The following is a 21,329-nucleotide window of genomic DNA, read 5'->3' on the forward strand; positions in this document are numbered from 1 at the left end:
GTTTACTTGTGCACTTTTCATTCCTGAGACTAAAGAGTCAAGATATATTCCGGATGGATACATCGTCATTTACAAAAGCATGCTCTGATTGGTTATCAATTATATCATTAGACTCCAATCACAACCTGAGAAAAAAATCCCGACTTTCGAAAGCACCATATGTCAAATGGTTTCAAAAAATTCATTTTTTACTGCACTGTTCTTTGTACACACTACTCTAAATATCGGTCAAAACTTTTTGAAAACACTGTTTTAACCAAATGTTAGCATGGTCAGACATTGATGTAATATGTATATGCTTATTTCAAATTATTCTCGACAGGTTGCAAAATATTTGCATTCCTCGATCGTTCATGCTAAGACAATCCGTTATTTTTAGAAAATAAGAATGCTATTTGCACTGATACAGAAGCTGTATCTTAGCACACTGGAGTATACTTATAAAATGTATATATTTCAATATCATGTATATATTCATGTACTTTTTTTGTTTATCTCTTAACGTAGCACTCTTTTCTTTATGTATTTAAGTTTTGTGTTCAAAGTCTTATAGGCCTGATGACTGTTTGCTGTATTTTTAAACTGTATGTAAACATATAACATGTTCACATGTCACAATAAATATGTAAACATATAACATGTTCACATGTCACAATAAATATGTAAACATATAACATGTACACATGTCACAATAAATAAATAAAGTACTTGCTTACTTACTTATTACTAATCAGTAATAAATATTGGTTCTAAAAAGCCTTCTCCCGAAAATTACTTATATGATGCCCATTTCGTTATCATTTAGAAAACAAGGTATGGTACATGTATTTATTTTTTTCCTTTAGAAAGAATCTAATATGTTAAAAAAAAGTGTATGCAGTGCACTGAATGTCCTTTTTCCACACGTTGTTTGAGTTCAGTATGTGATAGAGCAACGGTCGTATCCGAGACTTGCGTTTCTTTGCTCAAGTTAGGCATAGTGGCGGTGGTTGTATTCACTAAAATAATCATGAATTTAAACTAAACATTTTGTGTTATCAAAACCAGCCCATAATCATGCGTAGTTTACATCAATACCTTTTTTTTTTTTTTTTTTTTTTTTTACAAATATATTCTTTTTATTAATTTCCTTTTAAAGAAGAAGCCAAAGCTCTCGTCTCTAAGAGACTGGACTTCTCAACGCTAGGGGTCGAGGGAATGAGAAGAAAAACGTGACTATTCGGAGATTGATGAAGAGTTGGTGATCTGATCTTGTGTTTTTATTTTTATTTTTTTGCCTTTTTTCTTTTTTTTTCGTTTCTTTTAGGTCGCATTTGTAAAGTTTAAAAAAATCCTTTTTTTCTTATAGTTCAATGAACTTTCTACTAAAAGTAAAAGATAACTGTTTTTGTATAAAATATTTTGTAAAAAAAAAAGAATGCTCTAATTTAAATGCATTATTATTATTATTTTTTTGTTGTTGTAAAATCCAGAAAAATATGGAATACCTTAAATTGAACATGGGTAGTACTTTCCCACAACGTCATTCAGTCTTCTTTCTAATAATGCCGCGTTTGAAAATTTGAATCACTGAGGAAGGATTCCAAAAGAAGCCATCTATATTACCTAGTTGTGGATAAACGAAATGTTAGACGTTTATGCATAAAAATTTGGATATTTTCAGATTAACATCACAAATGCAATTGTGATAATACTTAGTCTTTGGCGATGAGAAAGAATTACCCCTCTGAATCCGCGGTTAAGGAACGAAGGCACATTATAAGGAGGCCGATTATACTATTATAGTAACTTCAAACTTAAAAAGAAGAATGAGACTTTCCTTATTACCCCCCTTCCCCCTTTTAAAAATTCTCTCGTTTAATTTTCGTTATTTTTTTTTCATTGGATAATAATACCCCCCCCCCCCCACCCAACATTCTCTGTGAGCATGCATATAACATCAATGCACATAACTTCAAACTGCTTCATCAAAATACAAATTTACATTGAAAGGAAGTTCATTTGATTATTTTAGGAATTACACTAATTCTTGGCCAAATTATTCGAGTATAACCTGGTTTGGATCAGTTTACGCTATTTTATAATCCACGATAATTTGGCCAAGAATTAGAGTCATTCCTTATAATTTCATTTTAAAATCATTAAACAACCATGGGTGTAAAATTTCGTCGCCTTTTATTATTTCAAATTTGCCGCTCAATAATACAACCGTAGTAACGGAAGTGAAGTGCTAGTCACTGCGCCCCAAAACCAGAACGCCACATGCACGAGCGCCCCAAAATTTTTCACCGGCGCCCAAGTAGAAATATGAGCTCCCCAAATCTAAATCACGAGCGCCCCGATCTTATTTCACGAGCGCCCCAAATTAGCACTTCGAGCGCCCCAAGGCTTATTAACTAGAATTCTTTCCGTGTCCATACGTACATGTACATATACCCGGACCATAATTTGTTATTTTGACTTTTTTTAATTTTAATTTAAAAGTGCTTATAAGCAGGTTCATCACAAAGAGCTACTATGCTTTACGAATAGAATAGAATAGACTTGAACAAGTATTTGTTTTTCTGTAGTAATTAGGATTTATAACCCGAAGAAAAATTTTAAAAATGTCATTTATTTAAATGTTCAGAAATATTTATTTTAGAAAGATGTGAACTTACAGCTTATCTCCTGTAAATCGGTGTACCAATTGTCTAAAAAAAAAAATAAAAATCATGCACTGTGACGTGTATTCAACCCATCCATCCATATAAAAAAGTTATTTATTAAGTATATTTGTTAACTGGAATGAGAGGATTGCATTGAAACAGATGATTCAGCTGGTTGTCAAGGGGTGTGTCACCATACCAAACCAGGTTATACAGAAATAATTTGTGTTCCTTTTTGGATATTAACCAATCAGAGGCTAGAATACAAACAAAATTAAATTATTTAGTTTTTAAGGAGTTTTATCAGGAATTTAAATAATGTTAACAGTTTATATATGTTTAATTAATTTTATATTGATACATTTTTTTTTATAAAGACTGGCATTTCGACTTTTACTTTGAAATATGTATAATTGCATGTACCCATCGTTAATTATCAGTTACGTAATTATTATTTACGAAATTTCATTTATTTCGGTATCACGTCTTATATGGATATACCATGTATAAGTGAAAATAATCTACACACTAAAGAGAGATAACTTGCGTTCGCCTCCTATGGATATGTTACTATGACGTCACAATTAATCCGCTATGTAGCGCTGTATTACTGTCACGTTACCTTACATTGTGACGTCATTCTATCGTTTTCTTGCCCACCATTAACATGATTGTAACAACAGTTCTTTTATTCCACGCTTCAAAGTGGTTGTGGAAGAACTATATGGGTATGTAAGTCTGAAAAGTTTTATGGCGATTTTACTTTAAAAAAAAATAGATGGAGAAAAAAACTGTGTTTTAAATTCTGCGTAACAACATTCAGTTCTTTCTCTTAATGTTTTTTTTACTTCAGTATCAGCACCACGACCAAGGGCGCCCGTAATAATAAACCCTGAGGACCCAGGAAGTCCTGTGGATCCCCAAGAATATATCAACAGGCGGGTTCACAGAGGCCCAGGTGGTGACCATAATTAAGGCATATGGGTATGTACATGTAAATCTGAAAAGGTGTTTGTGGTGATTTTACTCATAAAATAGAGTAAACAAAATTTGATTCAAATTCTTTATAACAATATTTAGTGTTTTTCTGCATTTAGTACGTACCAGCACCACGACCAGCACCAGGTAATATAATTCCCTGACGACCTAGGGGCCCTGTTGATTCACCTCCTACCCCTAATCGGGTTCACAGAGGCGCGGAGGCGACCATTAAGGTAATTTTTTTTAAACAGGTGAATTCGAGCTTACATGAGCCAAATTGTCTTTTGACAGCGATTTTCAACCCTGTCAATTTTTTCAGTGCAATTCCATATGAAATATATACGTTTTATACACGTATTTTTATATAGATAAAAAGTTGAAAGATCTCTTTTTTTTTCTTTTAGCTGGATTCTCGACTATTGAGACGTGCCCCCTCCCAAAGTTGGTAAGTAAGAAATTACACGAAAAATGAAGTCTAATATTAATTTCAGTGCAAAAAAATTGAACATTGATTCAATGCCGCTAAACATGTCCTTGTTACATGATGCATCTGTTTTTACAACTTATACCACAATACTATTAAAGCTAACCAAACCGAAGTATCTACACGTTCAATGGCTGTTGTAAATTACTTTTTATTCGCAAAAACTTTAATTTAACTTTATTTCCCGAGACCGTCTTCTTGCAAAAATTTATTCTCGCATATTTTTGAATTATTTCATACTATATCAAATAATAACAAACGTTCGTGATATTTTGTCTCGCTTACCCCCCCCCCCCCCCCCCAAAAAAAAAAAAAATACCGGTATTTTGCCCAAGCAGTGTCGTGAAATTTCGGTGATTTACATTACATGTATGCAATAATGTATGAAAATAATTATATCCTAATTCAAAATACCTTAACTTGTAAATTTGCTGAAAACTTTGATATTCAAGTAAAGTATACAAGGTTGAGCGTGTTATAGATTTTTCTATTTGTTGTACGATTTTACTGCAGTTAATGACATTTGTCAACTATCTTATTGTTCTAAAACTGCTACAGTAACTTCTAATACAATTTTAGTCTTAATGAAAACTGATTCATAAAGATTTAAAACATAAGTAAACCATGATTAATTCTACATGAAACGATATCCATTTTGAATATTGAAAATAAGTGTTTTCGCTGTGAATAAAAATTAATTATTATTTTTGATCCCAGAAATAAACACAACATACTGATGGAGGTTTTGGATGATGAAGGAAATATTTCATCCAACGAATGGGATGTCCTTGAAAGATGGAGAGTCGATTTTGAAAATCTTGTAATGGAAGTGGGAGTAGCGAATTTGACAACGACCACTATAATAACTCAAAGTGAAATAAACATATCAAAGAATTCGTTTTATCAGTGTAACGAAGAAATAAATTATGATATATCTATTCAGGAGATATTTGATATAGTGATGCGTGCGAAATCCAGTCCGCTTGTGTCTGAATGGTTATAAGAAGCCAGGATGCCTCTTCCAAAATTTTGAAATCCATAACGCTTGGGGCAAGGTTTTGGTGTTAAGGAGGGACTCTATTGATTATACTAGTCAATATATAGTGAAAATAAACCAATTCTCTGAAATTCTTCTTTTCTTCTCCTGAGTATCTAGGAGGCAAACAGGGTACAAAATTGTAATGAAATTCACAAGTTTAAATTTGGAAGAGGCACATGATTAATAACTGATTACTAGACTAATTATTTTGTTAATCCCTGATCATCCTATTTCTCTTGCTGTGTTGGGGCAACACAGCATCATTTATTTGTTTTAATTTAGTTCATTCTTCATTGGATCCCTTACAGTGTTGTACAATTATACTTAGGTGACCGGTAAGGCCCTTCGGCCTCTGGCATACATTTTTAAACGTTTACTTCATGAAAGCTTATAATATACCTTGCCTTTCATTGGTCATAGGGCGTTGGAGGTATACTGGACAAATTTCTTATCGATTTGGAGATTATTTGGTTGAAAGATATGTTTTAAGAAATTCTGGAAAGGCCTGTGGCCCCATAACTGACATAATCTTTAAAAATAAATTGTTCTCAATGTGTGCAATCGTAAAACTAGTTCAAATTTGCATTCAATAGTTAAAACAATCGAAAACTTTTACGTAAATTATGAAGACCAAGGTTCTAGTTATTCCGAGGGCAAAGTACATGTATACTTGTGAATAAAATATTCAGAAACTTTCGTCAAATTTCAACCTGTACTTCAAGCACTTTTATGACAAACTAACAGTTATTTCAGTGATTAAAGGAACACAAATGTGAAATCCATGACCATTTTTTCTTAAGATGATCAGGCTCAAGGATGGTACTTTTAATAAAAACCAATTTCATCTGCCGTGTTGCAGTAAATACTAGTTAAAAAATACTTGATTAAAAAGTTATTAAAAAAATTCAAGCTGTCAAAAACACCGTTCCTACTTTCAGAAACAATGAATCAATACAATCTTACATAGCATTTGAATGGAGAAAGACAGGTTTTTTTTTCTCACGGAAACACGAAGTAAACCAATAACCCCTTGTTTAAGGGGTTTGAGACGAGGTACCGGCTAAAATTTTATAATAATATAATAATCAAATAAAGATGTACATACTAAATTTATATAGCTCATCTTCAATGTAGGTACCAGACATCAATCATTATGTTATGTACATTTCGCGAATAAATGCGTAATTTTTGCTGTTTAACTCAAAGCTTTACAGGATACGCGTTTATTCGCGAATATTTGGCGTTTATTCTTAAGTTTCGCGTTATATGACGAAAGTTACGCGTAATCACGCAAAAACTACGCGTCATTATGCAAAAGTTACGCGTTTATTCGTAAACGTTTCGCGTTATAACGCGATATTTAAGATTAGCTTAATGGGATTTCGGTCATTTAAACGCCACTTGATAAAAAACATTTTCCCCCAAACTATCACGAAAATAAACCTCGTTTCTTTTGTCAATTAAAAAAATTAAGGAGCTTAATTTGAAAAAAAAACGGATAATATGTCGCAACAAGTTATGGATTCTAATCTGTTCCCCGGGGATCGGCTTTTATTCAGAAGGAAGAACTTATAAAGATCTTCTTGTTCTGCCTGTCGTTAGCGATTACTGTTTACTGGCTACGTAAACTAGACACAATTCACAGCTGAAAATTGCAAACGGATCTCTTTTCCATTTTTGTCGAATTAGTATGTATCCCGTCTATATCAATCGAAATTCAGAAATGTTTTCTTGACTATTAGAAAGAAACAATTTTCAATGAATTGGTAATGTTGCCTTAGAATGCACTTGATGGCAGTAAAACAAGAGGCCCAAGGGCTTTATCTGTCACCTAAATAAAATAAAACAATATTAACTGAAAGATGAAGATGTCTTGCCCTAAACAAGAGAAATAAGATAATCGGGGATCAACCAAATAGTCTAGTATTCAGTAATAAATCATAAAGTAAATCTATTGGCTTACCAGTACTAATACACTCCCATTTGTCAATATCATTATGCAGACTGTATAATTCAGTAGTACATAAGAACATGGAGTAAACCATACACATCCCCCGTAAAAGTTGGCATTAACATCTTGGTATTTGAAGAATATATAATGTAGAAAGATGAGGATTTTTCTCTCATTTTTATTTTCCATTGATTACAAGTCTACGTGATCATTAAAACATATAAAAGTAATTTTTGTATTATGTATCATTTTTTTATTCTAACCCTGGGGCCATACATTTCACAATCTCGGAAAAGGCATCCTTGCTAGTCATAACCATGCACTTGATTGTTTGCTAAATACCCATGGACAAAGAAGATTTTTTTTAAAATGCATTTTTACAATATTATCAATAGAGCCCTACCCTAACACCAGAGCTTCTGACCCAGGGACCATACATTTTACAATTGACACCCTTGCTCATCATAATTATGCACTTAGTTTGTTTGGTTAATACCCAGGGAAAGAGAAGAAGATTTTCAAAAAATCATTCATTTTCTCTACATAATCAATAGATCCCTGCTCTAACAGCAGAACCCTTGAACCACGGGCGATGAATTTCACAATTTTGGAAGAGACATCCTAGCTTATCATAACCATGCACTTTGTTTAACTACTACATACCCAAGAAGAGAGAAGAAGATTTTCAAAGAAAAAAAGGAATTTCACAATATATCAATGGTGTTAGGGTCGGATTCTATTAATTATATAGTGAAAATGCATTAATTTTTTGAAAGTATATTTCTCTCTCTCTCTCTCTGTGTTCCTTGTTATTTAGCATATAAACTACATGTAATTCCATTGTTGTGATGTGCAAGGATGTTTCTTCCAATATTTTGAAATTTGTAGGGCAGGGTAGCTCTTTTAATTATGTAATGAAATGTATTAATTCTTTGATTTTTTTTCTCTCCTCGGTCCTGGGTTTAAAGCAGGTAAACTAAATACATGGTTATGATAAAGAAGTGTGACTCTTTAAAAATGATTTTCATGACCCCTGGGTCAGGGGTTCTAGTGTTAGGGTGAGGCTGTGGTGAAACTATAGTAAAAATGCACTATTTCTTTGAAAATCTTCTTGTTTGCTCCTGGGCATTTAGGGAGCAAACAGAGTATTTGTTACAATAAGCAAGGGTACTTTTACCTGAAATTTGAATTCTGGACCACTTGGTCAAGCGTTCTGGTGCTAGGCAGGGCTTTATTTTCTATTCTACTAAGAGAACATGTTCCTCTTTGCAATCCACCTATGATAATCAATTAAAAATGTAATTGAAATGTCAAATGAATAAGAAAATTGTACAAGAATTTTTATAATATATAATGCAAAAAAAAAAAAAAAAAAAAAAAAAAAAAAAAAAAATGAGACAAATATATCTTATCTTTATAAATTAAAATTTTTAATGTTTCTCAAAGACCCAGAGAGGCCAGTATGAAAGGGAATGAGATGGGCTCACTAAAAGTGCTCAAGTACTATTGCTTTGTTTAGTCTGCATGGTGACATTGACAAATGTGTGCAAATCAGGCAAGTAAATGGATCTACTTTAAGATTTGTTACTGAGTACTAGACTAATTATTTTGTTGATCCCTGATCACCTTATTTCTCTTTCTTTTTTGGTAACATAGTTTCATATTAACAGTTTATTTTGTTTGATTTCATAATTTTATACATCCTTTACAGCGTTGCATCAGGTAACTTTAAGGTTTTTTGGGCTCTTGTTAAAGATTGCATTTTGTCCCATCCCTCAAACGGGAATCATGAAATTCACAGTTTTTGCTTCCCTTCACCCATAGACTGTCTCAGGTGACCAAGAAATGTCCTAGATATAAACAAAATAAATGTGATATTTTAAATGCAAAATTTATGTATGACAATTCATTGACATAGACAACTTTTGCATAAAAATATCAAAATTTATGTATAGGACAAAAATAAGGTTATGTTAAGGTCAAGATCTAGTAAATGAGTTTAGGCTGTCTTTTTAGTCATAGATCCATTACGACGTCATAATTGATTTAAACTTTCTTTTTTCTGTACTTTACGGCTATAATACGGCTATATTTTCATGGAATTCAATTCTAAAACGTGTCAAAAGTAATACATTTTGATACATATATTCAATTTAATATCATTTTAAAGAAGAGGTCAAGAAAATATTTTTAAAAACGTTATTGAGAGACTGTAGGCAATATTAATACGTTTCATTTGTCTGAGATGGAGAACACTCCCATGTTTATACCCGATTTTATTCATTTCTTTAATTGAAAATGGCAGTTCAAAATATGAGTATAGCTAAAAATTATGCCCCGATACACTTTAATTTATTAAGCTATAATTATAATGGATTATTATAGGAATTCGTTTCTCAAATTTGAGGACTTCGTAGCACTTTTCATTTACTAAATCTTGACCTTAAAAAATGCAGACATTGTACAAATTTAAAGAACGTCTCATGCCTCAGCAAAAATTTTTTCCACGCTAAAGTTTTGGTCAACTTGTCATTAGAACAAATTGAATTGATAGACTCGTGTTTAATTTTTCTAAAATCATATCAGATCCATGAATAACTGGGTGTCTATTTCGATAACAAAAAATAATTAACCTTTTCTTCCCTTCTTATCCAAACGGAAAATTGCAAAATTTAAAACTTCAGGTATCAGGAAAAATGGTAAATGTAAATGCAGTTAGACACTCGTAAATTCTCTCAATCACATATTTTCTAAGCGTGAGGCGACACATCGATTCGGATAATGACAGATTTCATGCAATGTAAAAGATGAATTTATCAGATCGTCCAGCAAGTGATTTCTATGTTAACTGAAGACTTTCCATGTTAACGAAATCATTGTCTTCTTACATGCACGAAATCTCTATGTACGTGACAAATGGATGAGAATTTTCTAGAAAAAAGTTCTGTTTTTTATCTTGAGTTAGAAGAAAGAATGCACCATTCGTTGGTGCACACCATCTATCCTGGTAACCCATTGGTTTAGATTGTTATTTTGAACAATCTGATTAAAATCAGATCCTTTGATCCGCTCACATAGATCGCTACAGAAGGATCTGAAGAAACCCCATTTAGGGTCATCTCCTGGTGACCTTTAAATCATCCATTCAAACGTTTACTTCCAAGAATTTAGAAGCATCTCGGAATTCAGTTACAGAAGTGAAAGCCTATCTATGTGAGCAGATCAAAGGATCTGATTTTAATCAGATTGTTATTTTGAACAACCACAGGTTCATTCTCATTCATTTGTGTTGGTTTTGTTCATGAGATTAGTCTAGATCTTTTTGAGAGTTTTTTTAAAAATTTATTTTTTTAAACAGAGGCCCCAAATGCCTTAACGGTCACCTGAGTATAATAAAATACTGTAAAGGATTTCACTGAAGTATAAAATAGAACAGAACCTTATACATGTAGATAGATGAAGATATATTGCCCAAAAGCAATAAAAATACAACGATCAGGGATCAATAAAATAGTTAGTCTAGTACCCAGTAACAAACCGTATTAAGCACATCTTGCCTGTATATGCCAGTGCTAATTATTGTACTCCTATTTGTCAGTATCATCAAATAAAAAAATCACATATTTTCGTGGTTTGAGGAAAAACCTATGGGTTCGTCTGGATTTGATTTCGTGGATGAAGAATTGTTGAGAAGTTATATGACATTTTACATTTTGTGGTAGCCATGAATTCGTGGGTCTCTTACCTCGAAAACAACAAAAATTAAACCCCCACGAAAATGAGCGATATCACAGTAGACTTAAACAAATCAATATAGCCTCTTTTGGCCTTTGAAGAACATTTCATGTGCAAACATGTAGATGCACTGTAAAGTATTTTGGTTCCATTTTTATTCATTTATTATTCATAAATATACCTGACCAATGAAAAGTACGAAAGTAGTTTTTTCATTATACATACATATTCTTTTATTCAATTCATCTATCAATTACATTAATTACAGTGGTTAATTATCGTATGTGAATAGCAAATGGAATAACTTTTCTCAATAGAGTAAAAATTTCATTACAAGATCAATAAAGTCCTTTCCAGCAAAGAACATTTGAAAAATTGGTCCAGAATTTTCCAAATCTAGTAAAATTACGCTTGCTTTGTACTCTCTTTGTCTCTTAGATGCCCAGGAGTGGAGAAGATGTTCAAATTGTTAACGCATTTTGATTTCAAAGAAATGATGTTTTTGCACTATATAATCAATAGAGCCACCCAACATCCAGAGCCTCTAGCCCAGTGGCCATGAATTTCACAATTTGTAAGAGGCACCCTTGTTCACCATAACCATACATTTTGTTTATATACTAAAAACCCAGGAGCAGAGAAGAAGATTTTTAAAGAATGAATTTATACATTTTTACTATGTGAGTAATAAAGTACTACCATTACACAAGAACCCCTGACCCAGGGGGACATTTCACAATTTTGGAAGAGGTACCCTTGCTCATCTTAATCATACACTTTGTTTTGCTTGACACCCAGGATCAGAGAAGATGACTTTCAAGAAAAAAATGCATTTGCACTATGTAATCCATAGAGCCCTGTTCCAACACCCAAACCCCTAATTAAGGGCCATGAATTTCACAACTTTTGAAGAGACACTCTTGTGCATTACAACAATGCACTTAATTTATTTGCTTAATACCCAGGATCAGAGAAATTTTCAAAGACATAATGCATCCTAACACCAAAACCCTTGACCCTGGGGCCATGAAATTCACAATTTTGGAAGAGGCATCTTTGCTCATCATAACCATGCAATCATTTTGTCTGCTTAAGGTGCAAAAGAAGATCTTTTAAAGAATGTAAGTGTTAACTATATGATCGATAGAGCCCCACCCTAAAACGCAGTGGCCATGAAATTCACAATTTTGTAAGAGGCTACCCTTGCTCATTATAACCATGCACTTAGTTTATCTGCTAAATACAAAGGAGCAGAGAAGATTTTCAGAGAATTATTTTCAAAGAAATAATCCATAAAATAACAAGCATTCTGAGAGTATTGCATTAGCAATACTAGTCCCCTACCGGCAAGTGTAATCTGGTTCCCGTTAAAAATTTAAAATGCCATAATTCCGTTAAAAATCATTGAAACGGAACGAAATGCAAACTTGATCTATAACTCATCAAGGTAAAGTTACATACCAAAAATCAGCTCAATATGTGCAAGCGTTTAGAAAAAAAATGCGGAAAACCCCTAAAAATTGAAAAGGTCATAATTCCGTCAAAAATCAATGAAGCGGAACGAAATGCAAACTTGATCTGTAACTCATCAAGATACACTCACAATTCAAAAAAATCAGCTCAATATCTACAAGCGTTAAGGAAAAAAGTGCGGAAAACCAAGTGGGACAGACGGACAGACAGACAGAGGGACAGCATCTAAAGGAAAATTTACTATAGCAAAATACTATACTCACGAAAAAGGGAGGACCTCCCCCCTCCCCCCCCCCCCCCCCCCCCGCGCGTTCTACGGGCCTGAAAGAAAAAATAGACAAACAAGACACATTATAAGTACAAATAAGTACAAGTAAAATTGAAAATCAGAAATATGATTATGCTGAAGACAACTGAGGGAAAATCAATGATTTGTGAATATAAAGTGAAGACTAATAATCACTCAAATGCATAAAAATCAGAAACTAATTATTTCTGTTTCTTTGTTTTTCTGCACATTTTTAGTTCGCGATTAGTTAGCCAGAACTGCGGCCTCTCTGGGAAAGATAATTCGGAACAAACATAATTATATTTTTTATGTCTGTCTGAATTTCTGTCTCATAGAGCAACAGTTCTGTAGCTAAAGAGCACATTGCTCATACTGTGTTCTTCATTTCCTATATGTGTTGTCTCCAAAGATTTGATTCTATATAGGCCTAATTAAAATGTATCATTAATTAGGTAATTAAGTCGACCCTCTTCCAATGGGTACATATGGGTGATTTTTATCTTTGATATTCTTCTTTTATCAAACAATGAAGTCCCATGAGTTGTAGCATCATCTATATAGGTAAGTAATAAGTAGGTGACGTGCCACTGCAATGAGAAAACTTGTATTCTTTGCTTTATCAAGTATAACAATGAGTAGACCCAGAGATACGTGAAGTATCTGTAATTTGATAGTAAATGGTTACTCGCTTGTATTTCTTTTAAATTATATGGAACATTCTGCCCGATTAATCCAACTTTTGATGTCGGACTTTCACGATGTATAGTGATATTTCCTAAATTACAGACTATAGTTAATTAATTGATTAAATAATTATTCAGATGCTATGAAAGAGATCCTGATTCTTGTAGCACATTGAAATACCAACTTACCATTCTGTAATATATAATATTGCAGGGTCGAGGGTGGTCACAGGATCCAGGGAGATACTTCGAGATTTTTAAAAAAAAATCATTTAATAAATCTCTGAAAAAATTACGAATACATATAATTTAGGACGCAACAGATTTAAAGGGATGGCAAGCGGATTCTCAGCTGCATACAGCAAAATATTATTGTTAATTCAATAATTTATGTCTTTTTTGTATGATGCACAGACAAGACAGTAAACACACACAACATATACAATATGCGATAAATAATTGCTGGGATGCAGTTATTTATGGCATAGGCCTATTGTAACTGTCTTGTTTGCGTTTCCTGTCTTGTCTGTGCATGATACAAAAAAAGACCTAAATTATTGAATTAATAAAAGTCATGGCAAAGATTAATTAATTAAATCCTCTTAAAACTGGGAACTAATCAATGCCTCCTATGTCTTTTTATCAAAAAATGGTAAAGTGGATGTCTCATAATATAAAAACAGTCCCTTGCAAAGTCGGTAGCTAATTGTTGGGTGGATCCAGAATTTCTGAATGGGAGTTGTGGAGGGGAAAAAGACTTTACTGGGGGGGGGGGGGCAATCCATTTGTCGCAGCATAACTTTTGAGAGAGATCTTGAAATCAAATGACCAAATTATTAAAACTAAAAACAGGAGAAAAACTTTTGTTCAATTTTTACTTTCAAATTAAATATTGCAGTTACATAGATTATTGCAAAGCTGAACATTTTTCCAATGTTCTTTAATCTCTGAAGGTTGAAGTTCTGGAATACTCAGGGAATCCTGAGTACAACTATTCGAACACTGCCAGCGCTTATCCTCTAAATGAACAGGGGATATTGCTGCCATCCATATCCCCATAGACACATCCTCTCCTTGATATGTATGTAAATGGTCTGCATTTTTAGCTATCCATTTGTGTACATTTGCATTTACAATGTTTCCAGAACCACAAGCAAATTCTGGATATACATCAGCAGTATATGAAAATTCTGCCCACTTTCCAAACTTTTGCACTAACCACTGTTTCCTAAAGTTTCCCCACCATACAAAGTTGTCATTATGTTCACTTAGCTCTGAAATATACTGAAGAACTGAATCTAAAACAATTAAACAATCATCATCAGTTTTTAGAACAAAACTCGGCAAAGAATTATTAAACAGCCATTGGTGAAATAACAGCAATTTCAATGGTAAATTTCTATAAATGTCAATAGTGTCGACATATAAAATGTCTTGAAAAGTATCTGCTTCCAACTTAAGTCTATAACGAACATCACTGATGTGTTGTTTCCATTCTTTATCTAGTAATTTTGCATTTTTGAAATTATTTATATCATCAGAAACATCTTGAACTTCAAGCCACATATTTGGTAGAATAATATCACTAGTTTTAATTTTTGTTTGATAATATATTGCACCATCAAAATCATTTAATGCTGTGTTCATTTCTGAACCTAACATTTTTCCATGATTACTAAAATTTTCAATTTCTACGACATATTCATAGTTTTTGTGCAAAATCACACTTGAAACAGGTTGAAATGTACAGTGACCCACTTCAATTCCTCTATCTATGGTTGAAAATGATGCAACTGCAACTACATTGCCAGACCATGCTTCTAAGATTTGAACAGTAATATTTGACTCAAAGTTTAGCACCAAAGAAACTACTCCAATTCTCTTCACAAGGACATTAGACATCACTTTAAAGTTAAGTCTATCAACAACATTTCCTCCATGTTTCCTTAACTCTGTATCTCTTGGCACTGTAACATTAGTGAGGAAGTTGTTTCTGACATGATGTGGATCTTGAAACTTAAAATTACTTTTTTCACATCTGTAGTTATCGATTCTGTTTTCTGGGTGGATTTGGCAATCCTTATTTCCAATAATGAACCATGCCTGCATGTTTTTGCTTGCTTTTGGTTTCCAGGTATTTCTTATTGCTTCTCTGTGTTCAAAGTTCTCAGTTGCTGACAGTATTCCAATTGCTAGTTTTAATTGCTGTTTGTGAATTGGACTGGGGGCATATTTTGTAGTCAGGAAACAGTGAAAAAAATATGATGTTAAACAGCCACATACAAAGAACAACACTGCATGCCAAGGTGTCATCTAGTAAAGGAACTTTACGAAATGTCTACTGCTTCAACAATGAATACATTTGCTCTCCTTTGACCTCACTCTTGATATCCTGAAATGTAAAAAAAAATTACATTAAAAAGTTCTGCAAAACAAAGTATGCAGCCTTTAGACAAAAAAGGAATTTTACAAAATTATAGTCAGAGGAAAGACCAAAAATAATTGTTGTCATTAATATACAGCATATCAAAATCAAAAAGCTACAAATTATAATGATGTTATACAAAATAGGCAATCAGTTAATATTTTATTGCAGTGTATTCCCCTTTATCAATAGACATCATGAGGGGTATTCTAAATGTAGCCTTATTTCTGTGCAATTATAAATGAGCTAATGGAATAACAGAATAATGTACATATGTGTATTTAATGTCCTGTCTGTGTGTGCCTTACATTTCACATGATGCTTGTTCAGCACATAGTTGACTGCAGTAACATATTTTAAACAGCTAAGGCAAAATTTTAGTCACAAATGCAAATGGGTGATAATTTGAATTTAACATTTCTTAGAACTTTTAAAACTATATTATATTTACTAATTAAACTCTGTGATTCCCAGTGCATACAAGTACATGCACATGTATTTGTGCATGACAAATAATAGTGGTCAAATCCTGTCATATCTCATATTCATCTGAATCAAATACACCTCAATTCATTTGTTGATAAAAATATATATGTATATATTTCTTTCCATTAATTATTAAATTTCTCTTTTTTATTGCTAAAGAAAATAGATTTTGAAATGAGAGTCAGCAACAGAGATCAAAATATATAAATATTGCTATCCTGATTTCCATGTACGATATATTCTACAATTTACATATACCTTTCCTTCATAATGTGATAATTACATTATCTTCTCTTTTTGGTCATATAAACAAATGAACAAAAATATTTATCTTTAACAAAATTCATACAGTAAATAAGTAAACAAATTAAAATTTTGAAGGTTCCAAGCACAGGTTCCTGGGGTTTAATTATGAATATGTATGATACCTTATATAAATTTGAGTATGTATTTAAGGTATCATACATATTCATATAGATTAAGGAATACAACACAGTGTGGGGAGAAAATTCTTGTGATTTCAATTAAATGTTTAACCTGACGTCAAATTTGATGTTAATCGTTAAGCGTCAAAATGATGAGCAATACGTTCCCGATGTATTTAAAAGAAAAATGGGATTCGGGGCTTTGATTGTGGTTTCTTAATGAATACCAAATCCTATCCTTGATTATTTGTGCATTTGCATTAAATCCCCTTCCTTCCATAAAAAGAAAAAAGAGAGGTTATCCCTTAAATTTCTTTAATTTCATTGGTAAATTGTATTTGTGATCATACGTACACAGCACTTTTTTTATCTGAAAAATTTTATGTCACATTGTTTTCTTCCATTACAATTGGCTACATAAAATTCAGAATTTACCGGTCTCTCTTATTATAATTATATAAATTAATATATGGTTTTGTTTTTTCTTTTACAAAAAAAAATTAAATATCTATACGGTTTTTAGAAGTTTATTATCAAAGAAGAACAACTCTAAAAATGTTGGAGATGCATGTTTTCCCTTTAGTTGAGTTATTCCTCCTGATTTCCTAACAATGTATTTTTTCATGAATACACAGATACATTTGTTGTGAGTTCTGCTGAACATAAGAACTGAAACCTATTATATATACAAAGTATTAAGAATAAAAAAAAGAATTGTTTACTGAAATTAACTGAATACAATATCTCATTGCAGCAAACTGGTCTGACCTTTTACTGTAAACGATTTCAGTTCACATTCCCCCCCCCCCCCCCAAAAAAAAACAAAACAAAACAAAACAAAACATTTGATACCACTGTGCATGATTATTCAGGCAAATGAATAATTTTAAAATGGTTAAAGAATTAACAGTTTGGTACATTGAAGGTTATATGGAGGAAAACAGAATTTCCATTTTATTCACAGAAGCAACAGAAGGTTGCATACGGTATATAATATATAACATATCTGTTGGGGGGGGGGGGGGGGGGGGAGGTACCGCCATCCCCCTCTTGTTTATAATAATTAAGAAACTGTATTTATATGCCATTAACATCACAGGAGAGATATAAACCATTGTGCATTCCTTTTAAAAAAAAATAAATAAATTTAAAATTCAATACAAGTCAAATTCCTAATCAGGTATGAGACTGAATGCATGTGTATGAACTACAAATTGGACATATAAATAAAAATCCTTGGTAAGTGAGCTTTTATTACTAAATAGAAGTAGTTAATATTTAATCTTGAATATATGAACATGGCATGAATAAGCAAATAAGTACCTCAGGGACTCAATAGACTAAACATATCTGCATATTTAACCGATGTTTCCTCAAGCTCGAATAGCCTGCGTTGCAAAGAAAAAGAAACACACATTTTTTTAAGGGTAAGGAATGATAGTTTTTAAGTTGTTTTTTGTTGATGTTGTATCTCTACAAAATTACTCTACTTGTGTATTTAATGGTTAAAAGAACAAGTCACTGAAATTTGACAGCTATGCTAACCTGAATATTTTGAAAATCAATTTAGGATTATATAGTTCATTGGTTAAAAATTTCCTTTCCTTGTGAACCAGTCAAAGGGCAGGGATCGACACTAACTTTTAAACCATGGTCACCCGCAGGGCTAGCAATTTCTAATTTCTACTAGCCCTGATCATGAATTAGTTGTCCAGCAGCCAATGGCTGCTGACCGAGTCGCAAAGCAACGAGGGGGGTAGGTGCGGGAGGGGGTAAGGGGGGCTTCCCCCGGAAAATTTTAAAAATAGAGATGCTAAATCCTGCATTCTGGCTACATTTTTGGGTAAAATTATATGTCACTTCATGACTTTACAAAAGACGTTTTTCTTATTTAAAAATTCCACATTTACAGTCATTTAGGGTATTCCGAATCACCTTTGACATTTTGACTGCGAACAATCTGATTAAAAAGTTTGTAACTGGTTATTTAGTATTAAAGAAAAGTCAGGTATATGAAAAACCAGATCTATATTACTAGGCAAGTCCATCTTCGAAACAGTCAAAAATGTATGAAAATGAAAATTGATATCAGAAACAAAGTATTATTATTTAAGGAATGAATTTAATAGCTACCCTTTTTGATATGGTATAAACTGGGTTAGGGCAGCTTACGCTTTAAAGCATAAACTTATGCTTTAAAGCATAATCTGTTCCAACCCAGTTTATACCGTATAAATTGGGTAGCTATTAAATTCATTCCTTATAATTTAATTTTCATTCATTTGGTATAAGAAAAAAAGATGATTACCCTTAAAAAATGACTTTAATTTGTACAAAATTTGAATGTAACGTCAGGCGGATCGATGCAAGTCAATGTGATGTAGGCAACCCAATTTATACTATATAAAGTAAATTTTTTATCCAATCAAATACAGCGTTACAACAGGGCTCTCGATTCTCTATATTTGGGGTCGTTCAAAGGCCCCATTCCCAATTCAAAAAAGGCACCTTTTCTCCCAATTAAAGGTGATAATTTTCCCAATCTTTCACTTCCTAAAATATTAAAGAACATTTAGTAAGATATATAGTTACTAAACTTGTAATTCATATTTCACTGAAATTTAGTTGATAACAACCACCAGAAACTCAATATATCATGAATTTAATGTATAATGCAGGGCTCGACATTAACTTTTTTTGCTACTTGTCCATTCGGACAAGTGACCAAGACATTTACTTGTCCGAACTTCAACTTCATTTGTCCGAAAAATTTGCAGTAAAGATAAATACTTAACCGAAAAACTAAAAATAAAGTCCATTACATGTGCATGATGTTATTTATAAATACAACAAACACATAAAACAAAATTTTATCTAGACTTTCTGTCCTGACAACATAAATGCTGTCAACATAAAACAGAATCCAAACTTCGTCAGTTCCATGCCTTTGCAGTTGCATGCAATTAGTGAACTTCGATCCCGATCGAGTGTACTCAATTACATAGCGATCTATATCGGGATCGAAGTTCGGTTTTTATGTACTGTTTCCGTCTTAAAGTACCGTTAAACTTTCAACAGTCATTCTTTTAAATATTAAGCGACTTCTTTACATAAAAATGCACTTGTCCAATTGGACAAGTGCCCAGCAAATTCACTTGTCCGTATTTTTTATTCACTGGTACCGGACAAGCGTTAATGTCGAACCCTGTAATGTCTAGTTATGATTTTCCAAAAATTACCCAAAAGGTCGCTAATTTTTCCCAATTTTCATGGCCCTGGCCCCAGTCCCAGAAAGTGGTGTGAGAGCCCTGGTTACAACCAGAATTGAATTATTTCTGTATAACATGAACGAACCGGCATGTTTGTATAGATCTGTGTGAAATGTATTTCAGTGTATGATAAAAAGATCAACACTGACCAATATATACCCTGGCTAATCTTTAATAGCTGTTGCTTTTTCATACTTTAACTTTTATATTCCTTGCCTTTAATGAAAGCTACATGTTACAAAAATATCTGACACATTCAGCAAGTGTGCAGCGTGTGCAATTTGTTCGGTTGAGGTCATGTACACACGTGATTCAAAATAACCCAAACTGTAGGGGACTACAAATGCAGTAATTATTTTTTTTTTTTAATTTTGATGTGTTGTCAAAAACAATAAATGCTTATGGAAGCTTTTAAAATTGTCGTTCTATCAATTTGTCAATTCCTAATGCATCGTGTTTCACCCACCAACAATGCTACGACATGGATGAGGAAAACCATGCAGCGTTTTCAACACGAATATTTCTTCAGTAAGGATAATTTAATCAATTAAATTGCTAATTTTTTTAATTAACACATGATGTTTTTCTCTTTAATTTTTTTTTGTATCTGATAAGAGATTTGATGTCTGGTTGGTTGTCGCACATGTGGATGTGTCGTGCAATGTAAAGCAATAAGGTAAGTTACCGAGAATTGCGAAACACGGGGTTAATCGGAAAGTAACAAAATCGGGACTAGTGCGTTTTTTAATTAATTTTTAAATGCTCCGAGTTAGTGTTTGATAATAAATTGCTGCAGCCCTGCAGGACAAGCTTGAAGACATGTTTAGTAGCCCGACCTCAATTTTCAGGTGTCCCGGGCTAGCGGGCTATGGTTAGTGTCGAACCCTGAAGGGGGTAATTTTTTAAACTTCCCGTCCAAATATGACTCAAAGTTAATGTTTTGGGTTCAAGTTAACGTAGTTACGAGCCAGTCAGGTAGCAGATCTGACTAGGAACATAATCCAGTAGGTCTACAGAAACATTATGTCTGAGTATCAGAAGCTGAAAATAAAAAGTAAAAAAATATTCGAAAATTGCACCTGGTAGACGACACACAGATGGATACACAGCAATAGGTCATCCTAGTGGCCAACAAATTTATGCACCGAACATTTACCTTCTATTGTAAATAATCAGCACGTTTAGGAAATAAACCTAGAACACTAAAATAGAAACCACTTTTGAAGCATTTCGGATATCCTTTGTTATCTTGTGCAATAACTGTTTCGATTATCAAATTCATGTACACAGATATATTTTTTCTTGTCATTTATTACCTATTTTCATATATAATGAAGTTGGAATAAAATAGAAGATTATAACACAATTTATTTTGATAAATGCCTTTCATCTGTTTTTTAGGAATTTGGAACTCTTCTTTGTCCATGAGGTAGAAAGTTGA

At 32.8% G+C, this 21,329-nt stretch overlaps 1 protein-coding gene across 1 annotated transcript; it reads right to left on the minus strand.

Moving 5' to 3' along the window:
• Window positions 1–14,144: 14,144 nt before the first annotated feature.
• LOC133202382 (UDP-GalNAc:beta-1,3-N-acetylgalactosaminyltransferase 2-like) lies at window positions 14,145–21,041 on the minus strand. Its single transcript, XM_061338197.1, has 2 exons — window positions 20,968–21,041; window positions 14,145–15,675 (listed from the first exon to the last, which is right to left on the minus strand). Exon 2 carries the CDS (start codon window positions 15,594–15,596, stop codon window positions 14,169–14,171), a length of 1,428 nt encoding a protein of 475 aa, XP_061194181.1. The 5' UTR covers window positions 15,597–15,675; window positions 20,968–21,041; the 3' UTR covers window positions 14,145–14,168.
• Window positions 21,042–21,329: the final 288 nt, after the last annotated feature.

This window comes from Saccostrea echinata, unplaced genomic scaffold (assembly GCF_033153115.1).
Source record: "Saccostrea echinata isolate AGI-Se365-2 ecotype Australia unplaced genomic scaffold, CSIRO_AGI_Sech_v1 ptg000047l, whole genome shotgun sequence".
NCBI classification, from domain to species: Eukaryota; Metazoa; Mollusca; class Bivalvia; order Ostreida; family Ostreidae; genus Saccostrea; species Saccostrea echinata.

Coding starts and splice junctions, on each gene's coding strand:
- LOC133202382 (XM_061338197.1), bottom strand. CDS start 15,596: ATGACACCTTGGCATGCAGTGTTGTTCTTTGTATGTGGCTGTTTAACA.